This window comes from Mastigoproctus giganteus, chromosome 3 (genome assembly GCF_048544385.1).
Source record: "Mastigoproctus giganteus isolate SK-2022 chromosome 3, ASM4854438v1, whole genome shotgun sequence".
Taxonomy (NCBI): domain Eukaryota; kingdom Metazoa; phylum Arthropoda; class Arachnida; order Uropygi; family Thelyphonidae; genus Mastigoproctus; species Mastigoproctus giganteus.
Window position 1 is genome coordinate 91582430 of NC_143577.1, and position 15343 is coordinate 91597772.

General features: G+C 37.2%; 1 protein-coding gene across 2 annotated transcripts in view; it reads right to left on the reverse strand.

The window, feature by feature from the left end:
* Positions 1-2346: 2346 nt before the first annotated feature.
* LOC150088151 (docking protein 1-like) overlaps positions 2347-15343 on the reverse strand; it is a 263117-nt gene continuing 250120 nt past the window's right edge. For both annotated transcript variants that reach the window (XM_090370591.1, XM_090370590.1), the window contains exons 5-6: positions 3712-4131; positions 2347-2443 (exon numbers count right to left, since the gene is read on the reverse strand). In XM_090370591.1, the coding sequence (XP_090226717.1) occupies positions 2418-2443; positions 3712-4131 (446 nt within the window). In that variant the 3' untranslated portion in view covers positions 2347-2417. The remainder of the gene's footprint in view (positions 2444-3711; positions 4132-15343) is intronic.

Consider the following 15343-nt stretch of genomic DNA (forward strand, 5'->3'; position numbering starts at 1 on the left):
TTAATCAGGTATCGATTCGAATCATGAGTCAAATCGAAGTAGAAATTTGATTTTAATTTGTTGAATCAAAACTGAGAAAAACTTTTATTAAATAATATAAAAGAAATTTACTTGCTGCCACTAATTAGTTCAACGAATAATGTCTGAGAAGTTTCATTATTTTATTTTATTATTATTATTATTATTTATTTTTTTTTTTTGAGCTACCAGGCAAATCTGGGATGCAGTCGATCTCAAAGAATGGAATAAATCTCAAATTCTTGTTAGATAAATTCTTCATATTCAAGTACTTTAAATCGTATTTAGTGTCAAACGGCACCTGGGGTTTCCCCCATCTCCGCGTTGATTTCATTGTAGGCGTACCACTTCGCTGGAAAGTACAGAGATTTAAAAGTGTATGGACATTGTCTATGTATAGTGTTATGTGCCGTTGTTCTTCTGGCCATTTAACCGATATACCCCCGCTGGAGTCCAACGTTGCCTAGACTCGGGACCGTGGAGGCAGACCAAGTACACCAGTATTGAAAAATTTACTCTGGCAGGTATGAGGCCAATAGAGAAAGCTACCCCCAAGGCAGAACAGTGGGACATGCCCATGCATGTCCCACTGTTCAGGAGAAGAAATAGGGATAACGGAGAGAGGATCATTTAACCACTTAAATCAGTAATTTAATATAAATTTGAATGTGAGAACAGAATGCAGAAGTTTTAACCTTACCACTCACAGTCTCCTATGTTTGTTTATATAATCAAATAATCTATAAATAAAGTCCCTTGAAGGTTGCGGTAACTGCATATGTGTCTATGAGCATGCAAAATTTTCAACTAACTTCGGAAGAGGATGTTAATTGTTGATGATAATCAATACGCAAAATGAATCCCTTAGAAAATTTACTTCTACCTTGAAAGCGTTATTTAAAATTCAGAAGTGAACAACACTTACTTCGTTAACAGACTATCACTTGTCGAAATCAGCTGCATAACTTAAATCCTAAACATGGGTTGGTTTTTGTTCTCGTTTTATCTGCTTACGACATGTTATGAAAGGCTAAAAAGTATTCCTTTAAAGCAATCAATACTTGTTTAATTTAATTAAGGTTACCCAACGTTAACCTTATTTTGTAAAGATTTTGTATTTCATCCTTAAAGAGAAAAACACTCATCTCCCAGCCGAATGCGATTTCGCTATAGGTAAGGAAATATTTCTTAATTCTGTAGTCATAATAAACAATTGGTAACTTCAAGATAAAGACTTTATATTGCATATTCGGAATAAAGTGTAAAATATTAATTGATCTAATCACTGTATGAATTCACTGCGCATTCAGTGAGTTAATTACTATATGTGAAATTAATTTTGTATTAAAATCAAAATTGCACAATTTTCTCCACGCTTTCAAAGTGTTGAGAAAACTATCTCAAATGGTTAGAGTATATGGAAGTGTGGGCAGAGCAGCAGTTTGAAGAATCGGAAAAAAAAAATCAAAGCAGTTGTTAAAACTAAATATGGCATCTGTTTTACGAGAATGGATTATAATAACTTCTTTAGTAGTTAAGAAGAATGATCAAAGAGTCTTCTTAATTCCTGCTATTAAATAAGACATCTTAGACAATCAATACATTTAATTGTGACGAAAGTTTATTCGTCTTAAGTATTACAATAACGTCGTACAGAAACTCATGTCCCTGTTCCCATAATAGTAACATAGCAACTATAATCAGTATTAATACACTTGAAAGAGAATCGGACTGAGAATTCAGTAACTGCAATACCTATCAGGTTGAAACACTAGATAACATACGTGAATTCCTTGCAGTAACCCTTACATTCGGACAGGATTATCAAAGTTTGTAAATATAAAGTAAATTGAGTGTTCTGTAAAATACATTCGATCTTTTTCCAGCATTCATATCTTGGTAATATCATGAACAAACATGAACCTCAAAGGGATTCATTGGTGCCGCTGAATCTGTTAACTCTGGAATAACAGAATATAATTTGTCATTACGGACCCATTCAGCTAATAAAAAAATCTCGATTTCCTTCACAGTAATCGAAACTATTAATAAATAGTAAAAAAAATCGACTATTCGACGTTGACAAGTAAAGTGAACTGGACGAGTAGAACTTTATGGAAGTAATTTAAATAACTGCACTTTAAATATCAGATAGTTTTTCCACAACTGACATCCAAGCTCAATTTATGTATTTACACTTCAAAATTTCCTTTTCATAATAATGAAACAGCTTGCTATTGCAAGGCTTTCCATCTTGAGTATAAGGAGCATATTCTTGAGGAAATGCCTCCATTCTTCTTGGATTAATCTTCACTTCCTAAATCAGGTGTATGAACTTATTCGGAAACTTCTACAAGAGGATGGCCCATGTTTAATGTTCACTTAATATAAACTGTGTGTTACGTCGGTAGCACCTCCAGGTATGCTAAAAAGAAAGAAAAAAAGGGTTAGGTTGGATATCTAAGCATCTATATTGCTATTCTTCCTCCATCTACCTACTCCTGATGAATAATTCGGGATTTGACTACATTTACATACTAATGTCATTAATCGTACAATCATATATATTTTCTGTACATCGCTGTAACCATATGTACCATAGATTAGTTAAAGACATTAGATTCGAAGTTAGGGTGCAGGTTTTCCTAAACAGTTAAATTTGTTTCACTATAACACTGATAGTTTGTTATTTCATGAACCAGGCCTGACTATATAGTCAGTCCTGTTTCGCCCCAGTTAGCTATCTCATAATCAGGGTTCAAAGTAATGTCTTTAAGAACTTTTATTAGAAAAAAAGAAATCATACAATGAAAAATGAAAGAAAAACATGATTGCTTCTTTTATCCCTGGAAGGATAACTGTTCCTTCCAAGTTTCCTGCCCCTCCCCCCAAGGGGAGGCAGGAGCAGTGTTGAGGTGACCAAGCGGCAGTTAGTTGTGATTAGTAGTAAAAGAAAAATGTCTTACCTCTCTGGGCTTTTGACTCATTGTAGAGTGAAAGGGCTACTCCAATAGAAAATGACGAAAATTGTATTTAGAACAAAAAAGAATCTGTATATGCCAACTGCTCTTTAGAAAGTTAGCTTTAATGAACATACTGAGACCGGCACCCGAGGCCTCATCGCACGGATTATCTTAACCTTTCTTCTGAACATGAAATTTCTGCTTTATAGATTTCTCCCAGTCAATATTTATTAACAGTAATTGATAACAGAAGTATTATTAATGGAAACACTTTCATTCAATATTTGCATTTAAACAAATATCAAACACAATCCTGCAATTTATGTCAGGGGTTGGCAACCAATAGCATTAAGTATTAAAGGTGAAACCGGAATGGCAATACAAGGTAATTCTGTTTTCTTGTCACAATAAGATATTGCCAGGAAATTCGCAAACCCACATGTTCTAATTTAATTTTAAAGTGAAGCCCTTCCTCAAATATCCTTTAAAAGGCTCCACCCATTGATACGCTCATGACTTTTCCCATATACGTCCTGATTTCAAAAATTCATCACTTACACCAGAAACCCCAGACGAGAAGGAATCCAGTCGCTAAACTTCCACACCAGAATAAATTCTATACACTATTCTTGAAGGGTTGCCTACCCCTGAATTTGGTTACTATTAACCAAAGCTAATTTTTAGTTAAATTAAGTATAGAATATATCAAACATGGTTTTCATGTCGTTACCTTCTTCAGCTGTCTGACTAGAGCTTCCTTTGTTTTCCCTGTGATGGACCGGATTCATAATTTTTCTTGGCACAGAAGGAGAAACACTTTTAACTGGTCCTTTGGTAAATACCTCAACGTAACAGTTCTCTTCGTCCGACCTTTCTGGTGTAGTACTTTGAGACAGGTCTCTGTCTATGCCTGCAGGGACTGACTGAGCAGGACTGAATCCTAAGGATTTTGTCTTATTGGTAACATTCGGAGAAACTGCACCATTACTGTCCACAGTACTATCACTGTTAGGATCGAATACAGGAACTACATAGTTTAAGTCTCTTTCAGGAACTTTCAGCATTGAAGGTTTTGATGGTCCTGGACTAGTTCTGCCTTTTTGCCAGGAATGAGGTAAGGCTAGGCTGGGGGTACACGGAGCAGACCTACCTGTTGAATTACAAAATACCGAACAATTAATAACAAAGAATCTTATTTTTTGTAATTGTTTGTTTATTAACCACAAATACCTTTAAAGTGAGTAATAACACGTATTAGATTATATGATAACTGTAATAGCCTTGCATATTGAATACATTATCTTAACTCAGTTTTCAAATATAATATGCCCCAAATTAGAGCAGCAAAGCAATGGTCACAAAGTGGCAGGAGTGCTATGACTCGGGGGAGAACTGAGGGGGGCAATTCTTCAACGCATCACAGCCTAAAAAAAATGTGCAACTTGTGAAATGTTTGCCGAACTCTCTGGAACGGATCATGATATTGCCATGGGGGATGTCTTTGTGTGTGCGCGATGTAAGGAAATCAGGCGACAACTCAGCGTTGTTATGGGCCTATATGAAAGCTTGAAGGACAGGGTGGATGCCCTTGAAGGATCTAAATTGAAGGGCCCATCAGGCTCCCAGCTGCCCACATCAACGCCAGAGCTTGCACTTCGTCATCACGCAACACAGCGGCAACCCCCAAGGCAGAATACGCTGGTCCCACAGGAAATAGTTGTTGGTGACTATTGTCAGGGAAACGGGGAACATGCTTTGTAAAAAGGATAGGTGGAACAGGACCAGGGTCTGTCAGGGGCAAAGGTTGATGACGTTGTAGAGCGGATATCATCTTTTAAGGGCACAAAAGGTGATATTGTTGTACATGTTGGCACTAATGATATTAAGAGTAGGAGACCGGCAGAAATACTTAACAAGTACAGGTCACTGTTGAAAAAAAGCCGGGAATTAGGGCTGAATTTGAAAGTGTCTGCAATTGTTGTTTGATGTTGTTGTTTGGATTTTAGGAGCATTAACAACTAAGGCCATATTGCTCCGTGTGTGTCTGCAATTCTGCCAAGACACGATAGAAGAGAGTATATGATGAGAGCCTTGTCGATCAATTCGGCCCTAGAGAGATTGTGCAAGGCTCAAGGGATAGAATTTTTTTTCAGCCTGGTCTGTACTTGTTAACATGAGACTGCTTCTACAGAGATGGGATACACTTAAATAGAAAGGGTGCAAAGAATATTTGCTGATGCTATCGAGTCAGTGTTAGGTGGGTCGGAAAACTGCTAGCTTGGGGGGGATACAAGGACTAATAGTTTAATAGTAGCCGCAGGCAGAGATGGTGATTCTTGCACAACTTCTATTAGAATAAGTAGCGACCTGGAGCGAGGGGTGCTGGGGGTTTCAGGGACGGATGGCAGTCATCGTGAAATAGGTGGGTATATGGGGATGTGTTAGGGTAACTAAGAATAGGAACATGTATACCAATGCTAGAAGTATAGTAAATAAATTTGATGAATTTGAAGTGTTGGTCAAGAGATCAAAGGCGGATATTGTTGGGATAGCAGAGACATGGTGTCACACAGATATAAGGAATGCAGAACTGGAATTTGGGGAGTACAATGTGTACAGAAAGGATAGACAGGGTAGAAAGGGAAGAGGTGTTATGCTGTTAATTAAGAAAAACAAAATCAAAAGAATTGCACCCACTTGATATAGATGGACAGTGCACTGTTGAGTCAGTTTGGTGTGACATAAGCACTGTAAAAGCAAAAATAAGAGTAGGAGTGTGTTATAGGCCAAATGACTCGAATGAGTACAATGAACAATGTACAGAGAAATACAGTGGGCTAGTAAATCAGAATGTCTTATAATGGGGGATTTTAACTTCCCAGATATTGACTGGAACTTGTGGGTTGGTCACTCACACACTAGTCACTTTTGTGGATTTATTGGATGATTGTTTTCTGCAGCAACATGTTCGAGAGGCAACCAGAGAGGGTAAAATTCTTGATCTGGTTATCAGCAGTGATCATTCGTGTATTAAGAATTTGCAGATAAAGGAAACCACTAGGTGGCAGTGATCACAGTGTACTGATGTGGGATTTACTTAAAGATTTAATTACCATCATGGGTAAAGGAAAGGGTTTTTGCTTCCGTAAAGGCGAGTACAGTGGTCTCAGAGTTTTTAAATTATGTACAGTAGGATCAACTGACGATGTTACCAACATTAAATTCTAAGTGGGAAACATTCAAGGAATTAATCGTGGATGCTACTAAAAGGTTCATACCTATTAAGAAATATTGTTCAAGGTTTGGGCCTAAATGGTTATCTAATGAACTAATGAGACTCGTAACAGGGAAGAAAAATGCATGGGATGCATATAAATTATCAAGCGACTCAGAAGCCTATGGCAGAAATAGGCTGGTCTGTAATCAGGTCACAAAGGAGGTTAGGCAGGCGATGGCAGATTACGAGAAATCCTTGGCAAAAGATGCTAAGAAAAACAGCAAGGATTTCTTTACTTATATAAACTCTAAAAGGAAGGGGATGAATCTGATTGGTCCACTTGAAATCGATGGTTCGACTGTTGATGATCCTGCTCAGATGGGAAACAAACTGAATGAGTATTTTGCATTTACATTCTCACACGAGGAGTTATTAAGGTTTAGAAATGGCAGAAGGTTATTATCAAATTGTAGCAGGGTGCTTAATGATTTTGTAATAACGGAGAGCAAAGTGGAGGAGAAATTGAAGTTAAACCTAAGAAAAGCACCTGGGGTGGATGGGATCTATCCAGTTATATTAAAGGAGGCGGAAAAGCAACTAAGCAAATCCTTAGCCATATTTATGAGAGCATCCTTGGACTCAGAGGAGGTCCCACGGACGCACTGGAGATGTGCAAATGTGTCCCCAATCCACAAAGGGGAATCGAAGGGTGACACGAGTAATTACAGACCAGTTAGTTTAACTTCTGTTCCGGATAAAATAATGGAGTCACTGGTTAAAGATGCATTGCAGGATCATCTAGACAAGACTGCAGCAATAATTCAGACACAGCATGGGTTTGTTAAGGGAAAGTCTTGTCTGACAAATTTGATAGGATATTATGATGTGGTTACAAAGGAACTGAATGCAAAAAATAATTTTGATATCATATATTTGGATTTCAGGAAAGCTTTTGACACTGTTGCGCATGGAAAACTATTGAACAAATTGGAGCAGAATGGTATTAAGGGTAAGTTGCTACAATGGATAAAAGGATGGTTAAGTGGGAGAAGACAGAGGGTGGTAATCAATGGGTGCTGCTCTTCGTGGACTAATGTTATTAGTGGAGTCCCAAAGGGTTCGGTGTTGGGTCCACTGTTTTGTATATTTATCAATGATATTGATGAAGGTATATCAGGCTTAATGTCGAAGTTTGCAGGTGATACAAAGGTTGGCAGGGTTGTTAATGACAGTAATGGCAGTGTGCTACTCCAACAGGATCTACATAATTTGGGCTAAGAAATGGCAACCGAAGTTTAACTTTGACAAATGCAAAGTACTGCATATGGGTAGAAGTAACCACAGAGAAACGTACCAAGTGTGTGTTGGTACACACAGTTGGTACTACACGTAAGGTGGTAGAAAATGAAAAAGACCTGGGAGTAACTGTGCAGTCAGATATGAAGTTTTCTGAGCAATGCAGACAGGCTGCCAGGGCAGGTCATGGGGTTTTTTCAATGATATATAGGAATTTTGCTAGCAGGGAAAAGGAGGTGATTGTCCCTCTGTATAAGGCAATGGTCAGGCCACGCCTTGAGTACAGGTCTGGAGGCCTAATTTTAGGAAGGATGTAGATTTGCTTGAGAGTGTTCAGAGAAGGGCAACAAGATTGGTGAGGGGAACGAAGGGATCCTCTTACCAAGAGAGGCTTAAGTTTTGCAAATTGCAGTGGCTGGAGACTAGGCACCTGCGCGGTGATCTGATTGAGGTGTATAAGGCCTTGAATGGGTTGAGCACGCTGAATTCTGATGGGATTCTTCCACTTGTTCAGATTACGAACCTAAGGGGGCATAAATTCAAATTAAGAAAGGACAAATGTATAATAGATGTGCGGAAATTTGCCTTTAGCCAGCGGGTGGTTAATTGCTGGAAGAAACTGCCATCTGTCGTTATGGAAGTAGATAGGTTGAATAAATTTAAGGAGGAACTGGACAGGCATTGAGTGAATGGTGTTTTTTTTTTTTTTTTTTTTATGGCTGATGCTGCATAAGCTCATACACTTGCATCACACGCCACTACTACTATATACAGGAGAATTGCAATTCGCATTTCCTCTCACAAATATTTATAATGAAAAAATAATATTTAAGAACGATTATTCGGTGTATTATGGTCACATGATTTTCGTAATAGTTCTTTATTATTAATACCGATACTTTATTATTATTACCACGAGGACTGCTTTAGTGAAATCCCTTTTAGAACTTAAATTTTATATTTAAAATTTCAAAAGTCACTATTATCTTATTACTTTCTCATTCTCTATATTTCTTCAAAAATGTATTTTGTTTGTTTATGGAACCATCCCTCGACAGTTGACTCCGGAGTCTGAATCGAAACACCACTTTAACGCTATTTCCTAAGTACCAAAAAGATGAAAGTGAGTTTGTGACAAATCTGAATAGTACACAGGGTGGTTGAGTTACCTCCGCCCACAGCACATTTTTAAACAAGGTCCAAATCAGGTTACCGATATGTGGGCAGGCATTACCATAAGAAGAATGATGCTTCACTCAGTTATCCCAGTCATTTGCGTTCGATACCGAGGCGTTGGCAATTTAAAGTGTCTGCACACCATTCCAAATTAACATTATCATTATATTCTATTGGAGTTAGTATTGGCCATATAATGCAAGAGGACTATCGGCTTTTTCTACAGTGGCCAAAAAATAAAATAACTCTGCGAGTGTGAGTTGACATTCCAGTAATTACACGCTTTTAATTACTCCAGTATTGGACTAAGTTCAATAGCAAAGCTTAATTATTTTAAGATATTCTATAACATATTTAATTACTCCAGTATTTAAAAACACGCTGGCTAAAGGAAAATACTCTAGTATTGCAGATTACAAAGGACCACGATGCTCTAAGAAAAATGTTTATCATAATTATTTACTGCAGAAAATTATCAATATTTTTTCATTCTTGGAGAAAAAGGATGCTTTTACTGTTCATACTTCCTTCTCGAAAGTTTACATTGATCATTCTACGACAGCAGTTTTAGAGTGGTAACTTCAGCAGACATGGCTAACATCCTGTTGCGAGTTTCTTTACAACCCTTCAGCGACTAAAATTGAATCACTGCAAGCAATCCATTTTGGATGCACCATCTACTTTTCATACCGTAAAAAGGTTACAAGCAAAACCATAAAGTGCAAACGAAACGAGCAGAGAGATCTTGTTTGAACTAGAATGTCGACGTGTTGGTTTAAGTGTAAGCGCGTCTGTCTCTTCTACCTGCTGAGAACTATGTCATGCTCTTATATTTGATAGTATTTCATTTCTTGATTCTGTATATTTTCCATTTTTCACGATATATTTTTCCTACTTTTTAAGAAGAATCAAGACAAGCTTTGCTATTTGGAGAAAATTTCCATGCAAACCAAAGGGTCATAAATCAACCTACAACAGCCAATGCATAAACATCGTTCCCTCTAACTCTTTCTCGTTGACAAGGAACAACCAAAATGAGCTGGTGAGAGTAAGTCTAGGAAAGTTAAACTAATATTCTGAGCGATAAGTCGAATTGGACCAATGAGCTGTGTGTACATTGAGATGACTTCATTGGGCTTGAGGGAAAGACAAAGAAATAGGAGTACGGGCGACGTCGAAGCAAAACTGAAGTGATTATGTTTCCCATTCATTCTAAGCCGACGTTTTCTTGCGGGATTGATTTCTACCCTTATCAAAGTTTCCATCATAAATAAATTCGGTATATACGAGTATATTTTATGTTTGGAAGAAATGAGAAACTTTGGAAACATCAAAAGTTGGAGTAATGGCTTTAGCAAGCGACAAAAAGCTTGATTACTGTTTTGACAAGACGAAAGATTGCAACTCTTGGGTTTTTTAAATGAAATGAGTGAGCATCTTTCCGAGTTTGATTGAGAGAGGAAAATTAAAGAGTTCTGCCCATGGATAATTATTTTCACAGTAACCGACTCTGATGGTTACTAAAACTGTATTGTATCTCTGCGCCAATAAATGAATCAATACAGCCACTTTACCAGGTTACTTTCAAATGCGTCCTGGTCTAATAAGAATCAAAACTTCCAACCCCCTTCTAGAGATATAAAAGGACTGTCAGTGATTTTCTGTGATATTCATTATCATTAATGTAACAAGAGCAATTAGTTGATATTCAATACAGTTCATAATATTCATAACGGCATGTTAAACGTTAGGTATTTTGCTGATTTTATTAAATTATATTACTTTTTCAAACTCAGAAAGCGCGAAATCTTGAAAGCAAAGAAATATTTACTGTCAGTCTACTAGCAGAAGTGTCAGATTTTTCAATACATTAGTAAATATACTTTTCAATCATTTTTTTAATGCATGACATTCGAACACACCTTGTTCTGCCATTTTTATGTATGCTGATTTAAGTAACTGCTAAACAGAAAGAACGGAGAGTGTTGTATTAGCATCGCATGACCTTTGGGATGCTGATGGATTACGTGACATGCAAAAGACAACACGGTGACGCAGCGGGAATGATGGGCGAGTTTTGTTAACCCCACAGGTGGCTCAGCAATGACTTCCCTGTAGTACCGATGGCCACGAAGTCATCAGTCAACTTAAGACAGGGTTCTCGAGAACAGTGTGGAACGTGGAAAGTTTGAGAGGGTGGAACGCCGTCGCAACGAAATCCATTAGAATGTGTTCCAGCAGGAGACGATTAACCATCCATCACAAACTAGTCAATTATTGTTAGGATGCTCTAAATAGCTCACACGGTTTCATTGAGAATGAGGAACAGGAGAAACGTATCCAAAAGTAATGACTGCCGCACAATTTATATCATTGCGCTGGTGTAAATATTTCATAGTCGGACTCTTATGCAAATTTACTGAAGTCCACCTAAAAATATTAAATATGAAAGCACTCCATTAAGTGGACACCCACAAAGGGGTGAATTAAGTTTCTCTGTATTAATGTTAAATGAATAAATCAGTCATTATACACACTCCACTATTTCTTAAGCAGTTAAACATCCTGAATAACTGCTGCTATTATCAGAGTGCCGATCTTCAAGCATCCATTCTTCCTGAGTCTTGATAATATCTGAATACCAAACAAATCCCGCCTCACTACTAGAATAAAGCATTTTTAATTTAAGTTGACCTTTCATAATATCTGAAGCTTTAGACGTGAAAAGATTTCTGTGACTTCTTTCCTCCTTTACTGGTAGAACTAGACATTGGTTGGCTGTTTTAACATAAGAAAGGTACAACAAAATAATTGTTCAATCACATTAAGACCCAGCATACATAAAAATTCATATTGGATATTAAAAGATCCAATATCTGTCGGCGGGAGGTGGTTTCACACTTTCGACACCATTCTATGTTCACCTTAACCACAGTGGGCCTTGCGCAACCGACAAGATATGCTGTTTCCGATTTGGAAACATCCGAAGCACGAGCTCCCACAGCCATGCCCCTTTGAAACTCCGTGATATCTTTATTACGTTCCATAACTGCTACTTTATTTTGGCTTGCACGACCAAATGCAAATTATCACGTCTCTAGGCGTGATAATTTGCATCTGGGCTTATTCTTTGTATTAATAAGTCTTGCGCAAAGTAAACTTACACCTCCCACCCCTCACGTTTCTAAGAGTTTCAGTGCTTTGAGCGCACTAACGAAATTTTAGATTCCTTGGCTTTTGGCTTACATCTCGCCTTCGCTAATTAATAATTATATAGTAGCAGAACTAGTGGCCATTTAAGCTTTCCCACTGATCACCATCACTCCCCATTACGACAAAGTGCAGTAAGAAAAAGCAGCCAGACGAAGAAGATAATTAAAATTCAGAACGATAGTAACTTACTTTTTTTTTTTACTATTTCTGGCGAATTTTTCGTTATGCAGTTAAATATGAAAGGCAAAGATCAAAGTATACAGTAATTATAAGCTTGCTGATGAGATTTAATTGTCCATAAAAAAGGTAGACGACACTCATAAGGCGAACGTTATTCATTTCGAGTCCTTGAGGGATTTCAGTTAATGTTTTGAACATAAGTTCCACTCATTCCGAGCAGAAAATGTTGGTGATTAACTTACATGTGTATTTTAAACCACTAACTTTTATTTACTGGGAAATACATGCAGGACCACAAAAATTAAAAGTAGTATTTATCAGCGTACTTTTAGTTAATCGACTTGCATAACGAAGTTTAGTGCCCAGAAAAAGAGAACTGTAATTAAACAATCTGCAGCAGCTAGGTTACACGCATAGAAATATTTTGTAAATCGGTAGAGGTAAAAAATCAAAAAACAAAAACGGATAATAATTTGGAACGTTTTTCTATACAAGATAGTTCTTTCCTCATAGTATTTGCACAACATCGACTTTATAAAATTTAACTATTCATTAACCTGGTTTATTTGCCTAACTTCTTGGCTAATTTCGTGGTGTACTCTGGTGGTTGCGTGATTGAGCCCTGTACGTTTTATCATGGTGATGCTCCACCCCCATATAGCGAAAAGTATGAGAAACGTGGCTTCAGCAAAACAGTCCAACTTTCTTGGTCTGCTCAGAATCCATCGCAACAACGGAGTCATTGGGTCAAATGAGGGTGTACACCTTATTAATTCATTTAGACTCTTGCTTTTTTATTTTCCAAATTTGTGGTTTATTTCTGGTAGTATATGTTCGTATGAGTTGTCCGGATTATGACTGGCAATAACAGCTTTCTTTCAGATTTATATGCACATATACATACATAAATAAGTTTAGAGGTACAAGTAAAGGAGTGAAGAGAGAAATAGAAAAGGAATTGATGATTATAATTAAAAATATATAAATAATTAGAAATAATGATATAAATACTCTAGAAAGGAATATTGTCGCATAACCTTGGTGTCTTTTTCAAGAATCAACATCAAGATTGAAGTAAAAACGACAAAATCGAGACTGTTTGGGACGCAAAATACATGCTAAAAAAGTAAGGTTCAAACTAAAGGAAATAAATAAAATAGTGAATTCGTAGTAAATTTAGATTATATTTAATGGAATTAGCATTAAGGATGTTAAAGCCAAAAAGAATGCAAAAATTGGGGGAAATTATGTAGTTTGCAGTTGACTCTACAGAGAAAGCATATTCAACAAGGGAAAGCAGAACTCACGGTAAACGTCAATGGCAACAGCGCGAAAAAAAAATTGAAACGAATGATGGAGCCCCTAAATACCCTATTACAATAACAAATGTTATTGTAATAGGGTATTTAGTGGCTCATACTGTCTGTAAAATGCACGTGTTCTGTGGTCAATTTTCTGTTTTCTGGACGAAAGACCCGAGTTTCCGGGAGAAAAATCCATGCTACCCTCGGACGTTTCCGGGAGAAAAATCCATGAGACCGACTAACTCAAACATATTGTGAAAAAAAAATCCTCACGTCATTGACGGGACTCCACCTCAGGTCATTTTCACCAGGTGTGGGGAAGAGGAGGATCCTATCAACTCTGTTACCCACGAGTGCTTAAAATAATGTTAAAATAAGGATAATAACAAACAAATAAGTGAATAAAAAAAACGGGGCCATACTTTGTATAGTCAAGCATCATACTTCATACAACGTATGTATTTACAGAATGCAAACCTAGAAAATGAAACGTGGGGAATAAAATGAACTGAAACTCCATGCTGAGATTGATATGTAGTTGAACAAATGTTATTTCTCTTTCGTTTTCTGTTATGTATGCTTCCCGTGTAGAGTAAATTATAAACTACATGCCTACTACATAATTTCTCCCCTTTTTTGCATTCGTTTTTGACTTTAATATCACTATTGCTGATTTCATCAAATTTAATCTAAATTTTTTTCCAATTTTTTTTATTTCTTATAGTCTTAACCTCTCACGGTTTTGGCATGTGTGTTAAGTCCGAAACAGAGACTCGATATAGATTTTCTGTATATGTATATATTCTTTTCATTTTATTTATTTTTTTCTATTTCACTTCCATTTGTGTAATTTTTACTTTTTATTGTTGTGTATCACATTGTGTTTTTTTTTTTTTTAATGGAAACCCCAAACACGAGAGATATTAGAACCTGTAGTACTTAGTACCGTGCTTGGGTTGGAGGTTGAGAAGACGAAAGAAGATATTTGTTGACATTATACATGAACTTCTGCAGACTGTAATTTTCAGGAAATACGTATGAAGGAAGGTTGTTCCAGAAAACGGCAGTTGAATGAATAAATGAGGAAGATGAAAAGTTGGTTCTGTGAGTTTGAAGTTGGACAGTAAATGGATGTTGGTGTCAGGTGTTCGGACTGTTTTGAAAGAGAGAGCGGGAATTATAGAAGCCAATTCAGAAGAACAGTGCCCATGGAAGTATCTGTAGAAGAGGCATGCACCAGAAACAGTGCGTCTATGAGAAAGCGAGTGGAGAGACTCTGTTAGAGATGAATCATTAATTAACCTAACTGCCCTCTTCTGAATGGAATCAAGAAGCCTGAGAGAGGTTTTGGGGGCACCACCCCAGATGTGGGAACAATATTCCATGGCAGGGCGGATTTGTGATTTATACAGAGTGAGCAGCTGTTTGGGAGAAAAGTAACGCCGAGAGCGAAAGAGAAAACCAAGTTTTTTAGATGCAGAGGAAGCAATATTTGTAATGTGCTTGTGCCAAGAGAGATTAGAAGTCGGGGTAATCCCCAAAAGAGATATATCATTTTGCCTAGAAATCGGAGTGTCACTAAAGATAAGCATAGGAGCAGAAGAATCCTTTTTGCGAGATATAAGACAAGATTGAGTTTTAGAAGGGTTGAAATCAACTAAGTTGTCTTTGCCCCACTGGAGAATTACCTGAAGACCGGCATTTAAGGAATTGGCAGCAGATTTTCGAGAACTTGAAGCTGATTGAGCTGGACAAGGTTTCTCAAAATGGAAAGTTGAATGCAATGTGCTATCATCGGCAAAACTATGGATAGGATTTCCAGTCAATGGAAGAAGGTCATTAATATACAACAGGAAAAGAGTGGGGGAAAGAACTGAACTTTGGGGGGACACCGGCATTAGTGGAGAAGTTAGAAGACAGAAAGCCATCTACCATCACCCTCAGTGAGCGATCAGAGAGAAAACTGGATACCAATT